Consider the following 13530-nt stretch of genomic DNA (forward strand, 5'->3'; position numbering starts at 1 on the left):
GACAGACAGCGTTGCTAGCTATAGTAGATTCCCATCAACCGTGCATCTGATGCCTAGGCCCTTCCCTTACGAAGCTCCTGATTGGCCGTTGATAAGCCAATCGCAGGGCTGAAAAGTTGGAAACTCTCAGTCTCTCGAGAGAGTTCATATAGGCAGGATGTAAGTTCCACATCATTTGGGGGGTACTTTTGAAAAACGTATCCCTCAGGAGAGGTGGAACATACATCCTGCCTATGCGAACACTCTCGTGTGACTGAGAGTTTCCAGCTGTGTGATTGGCTTACCAACAGCCAATCAGGCGCGTCGAAAGGGACTGGCCTAGACATCAGATATTCACGTGAATCTACTCATATAATATTCCTTTATTTCCGATCTACAGGATACTTTTCTCGATTCTTGTCGTAGCGACATGGGTCGTGAGAGGAGACGCAGGGCAAGACGCCCCTGTCGCGAACACGGAGGAAGGGCGCGTCGTTGGAATTCAGGAGCTGTCGACGAAAGGGAAGACCTTCTTCTCGTACTATTCGATCCCCTTCGCCCAGCCTCCCGTGGGAGGACTGAGGTTCAAGGTATTGTAGGACTGGTTTTACTTCTCTCTCTCTCTCTCTCTCTCTCTCTCTCTCTCTCTCTCTCTCTCTGTGCTCGTATATTACTGACCAGAATTCCTATGAAACGGGCAAAATTTTCATTGGCAGTATGAAATGTTTTGATGAGGCCTGTCAAAGCTGCGCCCCAATTCTCGTCAAAATATGAATTTTCACTTTTAAACCTCACTTTCATTTTCATTTATATATATATATATTATATAATATATATATATATATATCTATATATATATATATATATATATATATATATTTTTTTTTCCTTCTTTTCTTTTTTTTTATTTTTTTTTATACGGAATCGGTCTTCACGTGTTTATGTGCGATGCGAACGTATGTATTTGTCATTTTGTTTTTTTTAACATTGTCTGTTTTTACTCAGTTGCTTATGCATCTAGTAAATTACATATATATATATATATATATATATATTATTATATATATCTATATATATATATATTATAACATACATACATATACATAATTGTGGAATATACTGTCACTTTGTACCAGCTACAGTAATTGTAATAGGCACAATGCCCTCTTAAGTTCTTCCCTTATTTTTTGGATACACTTGTCACTACGAAGCCTTGGGATCCAAGTACAAGAAACGTGAAAGAAATTGTGATGGCCAGTATCAGGAAACGGACTTCAAAATTTCTTTCATGTTTCTTACACTTACATCTCAAGGCTTTGTAGTGACATGCGTATCCAAAAAAGCGTGAAGAATTCGAGAAGTTAAGAGGACATTGTGGCTATTATAATTATATATATATATATATATATATATATATATATATATATATATATATATATACTATATATATATATATATATATATATATATATATATATATATATATATATATATATATATATACAGGGTGTCCATTAAGTCCCAGTATCATTACAAATATTTATTGCTCAGAATGGTACTGGAACTTTATGGCCACCCTGTATGTATGTATAGTATATATATAATATATATATATATATATATATAATATATATATATATATATCAAGCTACAAATGTCCTTTAATATCTAATTCGCTCTACCTCGGAATTAATATATTTTCATATATGTTTAACTGAGGGGGAATTTATTAAGTGATAATAGAATTGGCGGCCGACAGGCGCGAACCATCGACCTCTCAATTCCAGGACTGGCAGTTAAGCCTTAGCCAACCTCGCCACCGGGTGGCGAGGTTGGCTAAGGCTTGACTACCAGTCCTGGAATTGAGAGGTCGATGGTGTTCGCGCCTGTCGGCCGCCAATTCTATTATCACTTAATAAATTTCCCCTCGGTTGGTTAAAAATATATGAAAACATATTAGTTCCGAGGTAGAGCGAATTAGATATTAAAGGACATTTGTAGCTCGATATATGTATATGAATCACGGTAATGTGATAGACTTATAATATAATATATATATATATATATATATATATATATATATATAATATATATATATATAATATATAATATATATATATATATATAATATGTAATATATATATATATATCTATATATCATCGTATATATATATATATTAGATGTCTATATATATATATTATATAGATATGAATGTCACATATAATATATTATATATATTATATAGATATAATAAATAAATATAATATATATTACACATTCACTGTGTCCTCCCCTCCCTCAGGATCCCGTCCCAGCATCCAGCTGGGATGGCATCTTGGACAGCAGGTCAGTTCCTCCTCTGTGTCTTCAAATTCCCTTCATGTCAGTGGGCTTTGGTAACATAAGTCTCGTAGGACAAGAGGATTGCCTCTTCTTGAACGTCTTCACCCACAAGGTTGGTTGATCGGCTTGGGTTTCTGGCGTTGGTTATACTGTGATAGAATCGATGCATTTGTCTGGGTATGTATTCAAGCCTTAGTTAGATGTTTGTAGGATTTTTTTCATTATTAGTATTTTTTTTCATGAGAATAATTCAGTCGAAGTATAATTTTCTACAAGTTGTAAGTCCTTTATAATTGAGCATATATACAGGGTGTCCATAAAGTCCCAGTACCATCACAAGCAATAAATACTTGTAACGGTACTGGGACTTCATGGACACCGTGTATATAATATTTAATATGTATATATGTAGGGTATATATATCTTATATATATATATATATTATATTAGATACGTTACAAATTTAATATAATAATATATTATATAATATATATATAGGATATATATATATTAATATATATAAAGTATATATATATCTATATATATATATCATATAGTATATATATATATATATATATGTATAATGTATGTATGTATGTATGTATGTATGTGTATATAGATAAATGTTCTCTACAAATACACATGCACAGACATATATATTTGCCTTCCGAAAAACAAAAGACCCTTGTCATAACATATATTAGTAGTAGTTGTATGGATTTGTCCTTGGAACGGCTCCTCCTCCTTCTGCCCCTCTTCATTTATTTATTTTTTGTAAACAGCTCGACGAGGCTGGAAGCAACAGGAGGAGGCCAGTGCTCGTCTTCGTTCACGGCGGAGGGTTCTTTTCTGGGGGCACGGCTGACTACCTTCCTCACGTCCTGATGAACGAAGAAATCGTCTTCGTGACTCTCCAGTATAGGTTGGGAATCCTAGGTAGGTCTAATGGTTTGCGTAAGATGTTCTGCGTTTTTCCTTTTTTCTCTCTCTCTCTAATTAGTGCTTGTCTTTCAGTCTTGATTGCCTAGTATATCCCCCGAAAAATACGATAGAATATATTATATGAATGGCTCAAAAGAACAAGAATTCCTGTTGGCAAAAGCCAGTTTAACCTGACACTAGGCCTAGCTAATATGGCTCTTAGAATGTCCTAGGTTATTTTTGCATAAATTTATTCCAGATTCAACTAACATTCATTTCACATTAAATTATCTGTTGCTCAAGAAAACTTACGAATTCAATTAAATACAGGAATGTGTGCACCACTGCGCATGCACGAAGAAACATTCGGAAACCTGCCATTGAATCCCAAACTGTACCAGATCTGTAACTGCCAACTCCGTTTCATTTAGATCAGAGGGAGTTTGATTTCAGTCCTAATTACTATTGAAAGTTGAACTTAATTGCTAATGAGCTTAATTTTGTATCGGATTTGAGGCCTATAGTCATATATATAGGTCTAGGGTCGAATGACGGTACCTTTAGCTCAGCCTTCGTTATTGGAAATTTTAATTGGTGGTTTTTGTAACTGAACGCTGTTGCTGTGATAATCATGACTAGCAGATACAGATCTACGAAAATGGAGCTCATTTGAATTTCAAATTTCATTCCCAGAGCCGATATAAGAGTGAAGAAAACGCTTTCATCTAACTCTGTGAAAAGTCTAAACCATTGTAGACCTAAAGATTTGAACTGCAATCATTATTAACATCTGCCAACATTATCTTCCAGGTTTCCTCTCGACAGAAAACGACCTCATTTCAGGAAACTTCGGCCTGAAAGACCAGACCGAAGCCCTGCGTTGGGTCCAGAGGAATATCGCCCACTTCGGCGGGGATCCTGGTAGGGTGACGATCTTCGGCGAGAGCGCAGGAGCAGCGTCCGTCCATTTTCAAATTCTGAGCCCAAAATCGAAAGGTAATTGTTTACCTGGTACTCAAAGGTTCTCATAATTGTAAATATGTGACTTTTGATGTAATTTTTAACGAAGTTTTGTTGCCCTGTAGTCAATATTTACCATTAATGACTCGGTCTAATGAAACCATTGACAGTGACTGGTCCTCGAAGGTTCTCATGATATATGACTCTTAATGTCCTTTTTAACGAAGTTTCGTTGCCCTATAGCCATTATTTACCATTAATGACTGTTAATGCCTTAAAGTTGAGTTGCATATGTCTAATGAAGCCATTAACAGTGACTGAGTTCTCTCCTCGTACCTCCTACCTCTTCATCTTATTCCCCTTTTTCTGTCTACTTCTTCTTCTTCTTCTTTTCCTTTTCTCACAGGATTATTCCAACGTGCCATTCTGCAGTCTGGCACCGCCATGTGCCCCTGGGCGCTTGGGGCTGCCCATATTGAAGTGGCCAGACACACTTCAAAGTTGGTCAACTGCCCCTCTCGACCGGGACCTGAGATGATCAGGTGCCTTCAGGAAGCACCGGCAGAGGAGCTCGCCATAACGCTCAAGGAATACTTTGTAAGTACGACCGTTTCGTTTCATACTGTCTTCTTGTTTGAGAGAGAGAGAGAGAGAGAGAGAGAGAGAGAGAGAGAGAGAGAGAGAGAGAGAGCACTTGTTTCACAAACGGCTGTGCGAGATTCTTGCTATGATTTCATGCCTGATTTATCAGTGAACGTATTATTATTATTATTATTATTATTATTATTATTATTATTATTATTATTATTATTATTATTATTATTATTATTATTATTATTATTATTATTATTAAGAAACGCGTTCTTTTATATGCACTCAGAATCCTACCCAGGACGAAACTATAACTGATAATACCCCAGTGATTATAGGCCTAAGTTATTTCCAGGGAGCTTCTATGTATGTTTTTAGGTTTCATGCCTTTGTTCAATAATACATATAAGTGTTAATTCGCCTCGGGTGCAGGCTTAGGTTATTCCCAAGGAGCTTGAGTGTGCTTTTGTGTATTATGAATTTGTACAGTCACACTTATAACTCATAATTACCCTAGGTTGTAGGCCTACGTATTCCCAAGGGGAGCTTGTGTGTGTGTGTGTGTGTGTTTGTGTTATGAGTTTGTACAATCACACTCATAACTCATAATAAGCCTGGGTTGTAGGCCTACGTATTCCCAAGGAGCTTGTGTGTATTTTATGTCTGTGTGTGTTATGAGTTTGTACAATCAAACTTATAACTCATAATTCACCTGGGTTGTAGGCCTACGCATTCCCAAGGGGAGCTAGTGTGTTTTTTGCGTGTCACGCTTCTGTACAATCTCCCAAAATTCTGAACCCCAGGGATGGATCCATCGTCCTTTATTGCTGGGTCCACGTGTGGACGGTGATTACCTACCTGCTGAGCCAGACGTTCTCATGAAGGAGGGGACATTCGCCAAGATGGACATCATCTCTGGAATTACGTCCCATGAAGGCGGACTTTTCGCCTTACGTGAGTCTCTTTTTTTGTGCGTTTTCTTTGTGACACTGTGTCCTTGAATGAGTCCTCTCTCTCTCTCTCTCTCTCTCTCTCTCTCTCTCTCTCTCTCTCTCTCTCTCTCTCTTTAGAGGACCAGCGTCGCTCGTTTTCTACAGCTTTTAGCAAATGATCGTCGTAATCAATTTAATGGATGCGCTGTGTATAAAGAGTTGGGGGGTCATTTCGAAATATTCCATATAATAAAAATAAAAAATAAAAACTAGCACCATACGAATAGCTGTTGAGAGTGTCTTTAACATGCCAGATTTTAACTGCCGGATACCCCTTCATATATCATAATAAGGGGGCATTCAATCCCCATCCTTTACATGGCAAATTAAACAATCAGGCAACGGTGCTGTCAAGGTCATCACAATACGATAATTATGTGTCTTCGGCCTATAGCAGCAACCCCTTTCATTCCTTTTACTGTACCTCCTTTCATATTCTTATTCTTCCACCTTACTTTCCTCCCCCACTCCTAACAATTGATTTATTGTGCAACTGCTTCGAGGTTTTCCTCCTTTTACACCTTTCAAACCTTTTACTGTCAATTTCCTCATAGGCCCCAACGCTTGGCCTATGGCCTGAATACTATATATACAATTCAATACGACAAGATATGAAGACCATCTTTTCCTTCCCTCAGCTATGTATGCAAAGGACGAACTCAGACGAGCCTTGGAGGACAATTTCAGCCAGATAGGACCAGTAGCCCTAGAATTTGGACCTCTGGATTACCATCCTTCAGAGTGCGCGCGGAAGGTGTTCGAGTATTACCTTGGTGGCGTCCACTTTGATCATTCAAATGCAGATGACGTCGTGAAGGTAATTCCACCTGGAATGGTACTTCAAGATGCATCCAAACTACAGGAAAACATGTCATATATATGTTGGCAACTTATCTCATACACATCATAAACATGTTGGATACAAGTCAAGAATTTGTACTTAAAGATACATCCATATTACACCATATGTCGCATACATGTTGGCAACTAATCTCATACACATCATTAACATGTTGGCTACAGTTCCACTACTTTTACTTAAAGATACATCCACACTACAGTTAGACATGTTGGCAACTTATCTCATACAAACCATAAACATGTTAGATACAGTTCAACAACTTGTACTTAAAGATACATCCATGCCGCAGCATATGTCACAGACATGTTGGCAACTTATCTCATACACATCATAAACATGTTGGATATAATTCAACTGCCTGTACTTAAAGATAGATTCTCATTACAGTAAAACATGTCATAGACATGTTGGCAACTTATCTCATACACTTCATGAACATGTTGGATACAAGTCAAGAACTTGTACTCTGAAGATTCATCCACACTACACTAAAACATCGTAAAAGGTTTCCATAAAGTCCAGTACCATTCTGATCAAAAAATACTTGTAATGGTACTGGGACTTTATGGACACCCTGTATTATTATTATTATTATTATTATTATTATTATTATTATTATTATTATTATTATTATTATTATTATTATTATTATTATTATTTCTTCAGATGTTCACGGACAGACACTTTGCAGTTTGTCACGACCTCGTCACGATGCTGCATTCAAAAAACGACGTTGAGCATAAAACGTACAGGTGAGTTAAATATATTTATACAAGGGTTTTTTATAATTATAATGCTTTTTTAAATATATAAAGGTACATGTCTCTGTTTTCTGAGGTCTTTGCGTTCATTTTTCATGATTAGGATGATAGTTTCTATTTTTAACAGGGCTAGGCTTAGATACATACATAGTAAGTACATACATACAGAGAGAGAGAGAGAGAGAGCGAGAGAGAGAGAGAGAGAGAGCTTGGATATATATATATATATATATATATATATATATATATATATATATATATATATATATATAATATATGTATATATATATATATATATATATATATATATATATATATATATATATAAACTCACACCCTTTCCTGATCTTTACCGTGAGCCTTGGAGACAAGAACCAACATTTCCATATAAGCATTCGAGCTTTATTTGAGAGAAAATAAAATATTCCATATCGTATACTTTGTATTCGGGTCTCGAACGCAAGCTATTGTTGTTGCTGTTGTAGGCTGAGGAAGAAAGATCCATTTTTTAAGGGGGCAGGGGTGGGGAAGGGGAGGGAAGGCAGAGGGAGCAATGCAAAAAATTGAATGGAAATGGAAGCCTTGGGGGAAGTATGAGAAAACTCCTCTCTTTTTTGCTCGCAAGCGCGCCACTGCTGGTGAATTATAAACTGTAAATGCAAGGGGAAAATGGGAATAGAATACAGTTTGGGTAGTGCGAATTAAAGCGTTGCAGGAGAAGATAAAAAAAATGAAGTGTAACTAAAAATATATATATACATATAAGAGATATAAGTAAATATATAGCAAAGATAATTGCCAATGGAAATTCTTCTACGTATTGAGACCAACTGGTCTTCAGTTGTTCACTATGCTTTGAAGACGCGAAATTCCTCTCCATATGCTATAAAGACGCGAAATTCCTGTTAGCTAATCTCTCTCTCTCTCTCTCTCTCTCTCTCTCCCTCCTCGAAGCGCAAGTGATAGCACCCTGCTGTCACTCATAAGTAGACCTGCGTTCGATCCCAAACCAGGGGAGACGTGCTGTGTTTTATTCTATAATATATATTCACTGTCATTATCATTTTCCCTTTCTCTAACGTTACATTAGAAGCACTTCTTGCTTTCTGTCATCTGGAAGTTACGTTACCTTTGGTAATATTGAAGTTTTAACTTTGGGGATTGTTGAGAATTTAATGCATTATTCGTATTTTGAAATATATAAAAAAATGTGATTCATGGTACTAATGATAATAATAATAATAATAATAATAATATAATAATAATAATTACCTTCAGTTCTCGCGCTTGAATTAGCTATCTTTTTCTGCAGAGACAAAATTATTTATATAATTATGGATATGATTATAACTAATTATAACTCTTAATGTCATTATAACTATTAATATAATTATAACTATTAATACATTTATAACTATTAACACAATTATAACTGTTAATATAATTATGAATACTAATATATTTGTTAATATTATAACTCTTAGCATAATTATAACCATTAATATCAGCAGCAATGGCATACATTTTAATCATATTTTCTTTGTTTAGAAATGTTTCTCCATGTGACAAAAATAAAAAAAAAAATTAATGTTAAGCGTCTAAATTTAAAATATGTGTTTTAACTAGTATAAAATGTTTAAAAGCCACGCTGAGAGTCTAATTTTACTATTGATATGCAAAGGTTATCTTCACAAGTGATGTTACCGTGTAAATTTCATTTAACTGTCATAATTACCCTACAGGTATGAACTCGAGTACAGAGGTGGGCTGTCAGTAGCTGACAGATTTAACTTGAGCTTCGCCAAGCACTGTAAGTTACTGTATCTTGACTGTATTTTATAAACCAATGCGGTATATTCATGGATTATTGTGAATAGTCTATGTTTTCCAGTTATTTCGTGTTTCTTTATGTTTCCAGGCAGGGATATTTCGTTTGTCATCCTGGTAAATAAATGTATTTTATTATTATTATTATTATTATTATTAGTTATTAATATTGTTATTATTATTATTATTATTTATTATTATTTTTATTATTATTATTATTATTATTATTAATATTTTTATTTTTTTATTTTTATTATTGTTATTATTCTTATTATTATTATTATTATTATTATTTTTATTTTTATTATTTATTATTATTATTATTCCTTTTATTATTATTATTATTATTATTATTATTATTATTATTATTATTATTGTTGTTGTTATTGTTGTAAAACACTGGATAAACTGTTTCTTAAGTGCAGCCACTTAAGAAACTGGTTATAATACCACTTTGGCCACTTTTGTAACAGAGCTATAGTTAAGTCAATGTGAAACTAAGAAAAAGACGAATGAAAGTTACATATATTGGGATCACAGACACAAGAGTTCACCATAGTGGGTTAGTGCGATCAGTCCACCTCACGTGGCGCACTGTAGCCATTACTTAAAGATTCTTAGCAGCGTCCATTCGGCCCATAGCTGCCGCCTTTTTCGTTCTCCTTGAGTAGCGAATGACCTCGTTGGTCCCAGTGCTTGGACTCTGGCCTAAATTTTACATTCCTCCGTCTCTATATTTCCAGGGGTGACTCACGTAGACGACATCTTCTACTTGTTCAAGGGCGGGAGGTGGCAGCCCCTGACTCACCCCAGGGATCTGGAACTGAGGGACATTTTCACGAGGTTATGGGCGAACTTTGCCGAGACAGGGTAACGTATGATCGTCATGGCAACGGAAGGTTAAAAGCAACAACAGCAGCAGCAGATAGCATCAAACTTTGGAATTGCTGACTGACTGTGTTGTTACTTTTGCTGGGAGTAAAGTTTAAGAGGAAGGAAGGGTACTGGTAGATATTTTTGTCGGCTGTTGGAGGTTTACGTTCGTGAGAAGTATTGCTTCCCCTCCCCCCTCACTAGCTGCAGCTGCAACCACTTTCGTTCCTTTTACTGTACCTCCGTTCATATTCTCTTTCTTCCATCTTACTTTCCTCAACCCTCTCCTAACACTTGATGCATATTAGCTACAGCTGCTTTGAGGTTTTCCTCCCGTTACACCTTTCAAACCTTTTACCGTCAATTTCCATTGCAGCACTGAATGACCTCATAGGTCCCAGTTCAGTGCTTGGCCTTTGACCTAAATTCTATATTCAACTCAATAAGTGTGCGAATGTTGTATTTCAGAGTGACATAACATTAGGCTTCATTAGAACTTATTCGAATGATAGATACATTATACTATCTTCTCTCTTGTCCAAAATCTCGTCATGTGATAAATCCCAGTTTCATTTTCCTTTACAGAAATCCCACTCCAGACAGCTCGATGGGATTTACCTGGGAGCCGTCTTCAGAGAGTAACCTCCACTACCTGTCCTTAACGACGTCTCCCCTGATGACGCCTGATAGACGAGAACAGGTATATGCTCTGTTATGACTATTTCATAAACGGTATTTAAAGTTCAGTTATCGTGTGTATTATAAAACCAGTATTTGAAGCTCAGATATTGTGCATATTTTAAAAAAGTGTTTGGAACTCAGAGATTGTTTCTATTTCAAAAACATTATTTGAAGCTCAGATACTGTGTATATTTAAAAAAAAAATTTGGAACTGAGATATTGTGTATAATTTAAAAACAGTATTTGGAACTCAAATATTGTGTATATTTTAAAACCAGTATTTAAGGTTCATATATTGTGTATATTTCAAAACCAGTATTTGAAGCTCAGATATTGTGTATATTTTAAAAACAGTATTAGAAGCTCAAGTAATGTGTATATTTTAAAACCAGTATTTGAAGCTCAAGTAATGTGTATATTTTAAAACCAGTATTTGAAGCTCAGATATTGTGTATATTTTAAAACCAGTATTTGAAGCTCAAGTAATGTGAATATTTCAAAAACAGTATTTGAAGTTCAGATACTTTGTATTTAAAGAAAAAATCTATTTCATTTTGTTGGCGTAATGAATACCTTGCTGTACATTGCAGTATTTTAAACATTTGAGATAATTCCTGTTGTTTTCGTCTGTAAATAATTTTATTATTTTTAATGATGATGCCTGTCAGCCATAACTGGGAGAAAACCAATCGAAAAGAATCTGAGTGAAATATCTGAAAATTATAAGCCTCACTAGCAAACCAAATTGCAATTAACATGGGAAAACTAAAATGGAATACTGAGGTGTCTTTAACACGTTGCGTCTAAGAGGATATGACTACTTTTTGTGGCTAGATAAAGCTGCATGAACTTACGGAATTATAGTAATTCAGTGCGTTGAAGGCACTGGATTGGAGAAAGTGTCCCCAGGTGCCTGACCGAACACCCTAAATTTCCCAAAATCGAATTAAATCAATCCTTTATTATTATTATTATTATTATTATTATTATTATTATTTATTAGGTCCGAGACTTCTTCGCCACTCTTCCTCTGCACCAGAACCAGATCCTACAAGGCAGGTATCCCTCGCAGTTTCTCACGACCCACCCGCCCGAAGAGGAACCCGATTCCGTCACTCATCTGCCGCCCACGACTACGCCCACGACCCATTTCGCCGACAGCGTAGACCATATCGACAGCTCGGAGGAGAGAGAGTGGAAACCTTCGAAAATCCGAAGGGACGAACTTTAGATGAAATGTTGTTAATTGTTTTTTAAATGCTGTTGAATTGAGCATTTTTTTTTAAGATGCTGTTTTAATGAGAGCTTTCATCTTGATTTGTTTTCTTAGTGTTTATTTGTACTATATTTTGATTTCTGTTGAATTTGCTACAACGCATAGTTTTGTGAAAATCCTCAAAATTTTTGTGTCAAGATCCACAGGGTTTTGTAATAATGCTATGGATCAGTACTTTACCCTACTACTATAAAACTTTGCCAGAACGAACTTTGTCTGAATGAAATATTACTACAATTTTCAAAAATTGATATTCAACACAGACACGCACAAATTTCTGAATTCAGAAATTTTACACAAAGGTTGTAGATGTCTGTAGGATGTGACGATAATCCAAGATGGCTGAACATCGCATGCTGGCGAAGAAGACTGACTTAAACAGAATCATTATGCTCTCAACGGTAATCCCCGATTGACTATACCACTCTGAAGCAGACGCTGTGTGTGCGTGCGTGTGTGTGTGTGTGTGTGTGTGTGTGTGTGTGTCCCTGGAAGTTTGTTTCTTAAGCCGCAGGAATGCTTTTGACAAAGCAACACTCGAGAGTAGTGGTGGTATAGTGACGACGAAGTTCTAGAGAAACTCTGCCTCCCATGGGAACTATGTGAGCAGGTCGACGTGATATGCCAGGAACGCCGAAGGGGGCTGCAATTTGCATCCATTGCAAGGCTTTAGAATTTGGGAAACTTCTCTCTCTCTCTCTCTCTCTCTCTCTCTCTCTCTCTCTCTCTCTCTCTCTCTCTCTCTCTATAGACGTTACAGGTACCTTCCAACCTCTAGTGTGGCTTGTGTGGTTCTTGGTACTATATGCTGGTATTAAAGTTAATAGAGTAAACGAGAATAAAGAGGAAGGGGAAAGATTGAGGTATATATATATATATATATATATATATATATATATATATATATATATATATATATATATATAGGGAAACGTTAGTTTATGACCATATATTATGCTGATAGGGTATATAGTTATTCTACGTTTTAAGACGAAAAATTAAAGACAGGCAAAATTTTATAGAAGGAAGGAAAATTCCGATGTTACTTGTGTTTTGGTAAGGAAATACACCAGATTTATAAGAGGATAAGATTTTTATTTATTTATTTATTTATTTATTTTTTGCCTGAGAGGAGAAACAAAGTAAAAAAGAAGAACACTGATGTGGAAGGGGCCGACGGGAGTATGAAAAGTTCTAAGAGTATCTTAGTGTTTTTATTTTTCCCATGGAATCTGTATTTGAGAGGTTGAAAGCCAGTGTTACCTCCAGTGATAAAATGTAATGTGCAATATCATTACTACACATTAACCGCTGTGGGAAACATTTTTTTGTACATGCTCAGGAACTTCTGTCTGAACAAACATGCGCCGGTCATCAAGAAAACGTACTACTGAACCAACCTTGCCTAGAAAATCGTGTTTGTATTTTATATTTTTGGTATGTCTCGTTTAGCAAACTTTGGA

At 35.7% G+C, this 13530-nt stretch overlaps 1 protein-coding gene across 3 annotated transcripts in view; it reads left to right on the top strand.

Annotated features, from left to right (window-relative positions):
- Positions 1-13148, top strand: part of LOC135201710 (carboxylic ester hydrolase-like) — a 24973-nt gene extending 11825 nt beyond the window's left edge. For all 3 annotated transcript variants that reach the window (XM_064230876.1, XM_064230875.1, XM_064230877.1), the window contains exons 2-13: positions 380-569; positions 2283-2435; positions 3106-3259; positions 4055-4240; positions 4611-4801; positions 5599-5749; positions 6426-6604; positions 7316-7401; positions 9153-9220; positions 9981-10107; positions 10696-10810; positions 11795-13148. In XM_064230876.1, coding sequence (XP_064086946.1) covers positions 380-569; positions 2283-2435; positions 3106-3259; positions 4055-4240; positions 4611-4801; positions 5599-5749; positions 6426-6604; positions 7316-7401; positions 9153-9220; positions 9981-10107; positions 10696-10810; positions 11795-12022 — 1828 coding nt within the window. In that variant the 3' untranslated portion in view covers positions 12023-13148. The remainder of the gene's footprint in view (positions 1-379; positions 570-2282; positions 2436-3105; positions 3260-4054; positions 4241-4610; positions 4802-5598; positions 5750-6425; positions 6605-7315; positions 7402-9152; positions 9221-9980; positions 10108-10695; positions 10811-11794) is intronic.
- The last annotated feature ends 382 nt before the right edge of the window (positions 13149-13530 follow it).

Source organism: Macrobrachium nipponense, chromosome 28, assembly GCF_015104395.2.
Source record: "Macrobrachium nipponense isolate FS-2020 chromosome 28, ASM1510439v2, whole genome shotgun sequence".
Lineage (NCBI taxonomy): Eukaryota > Metazoa > Arthropoda > Malacostraca > Decapoda > Palaemonidae > Macrobrachium > Macrobrachium nipponense.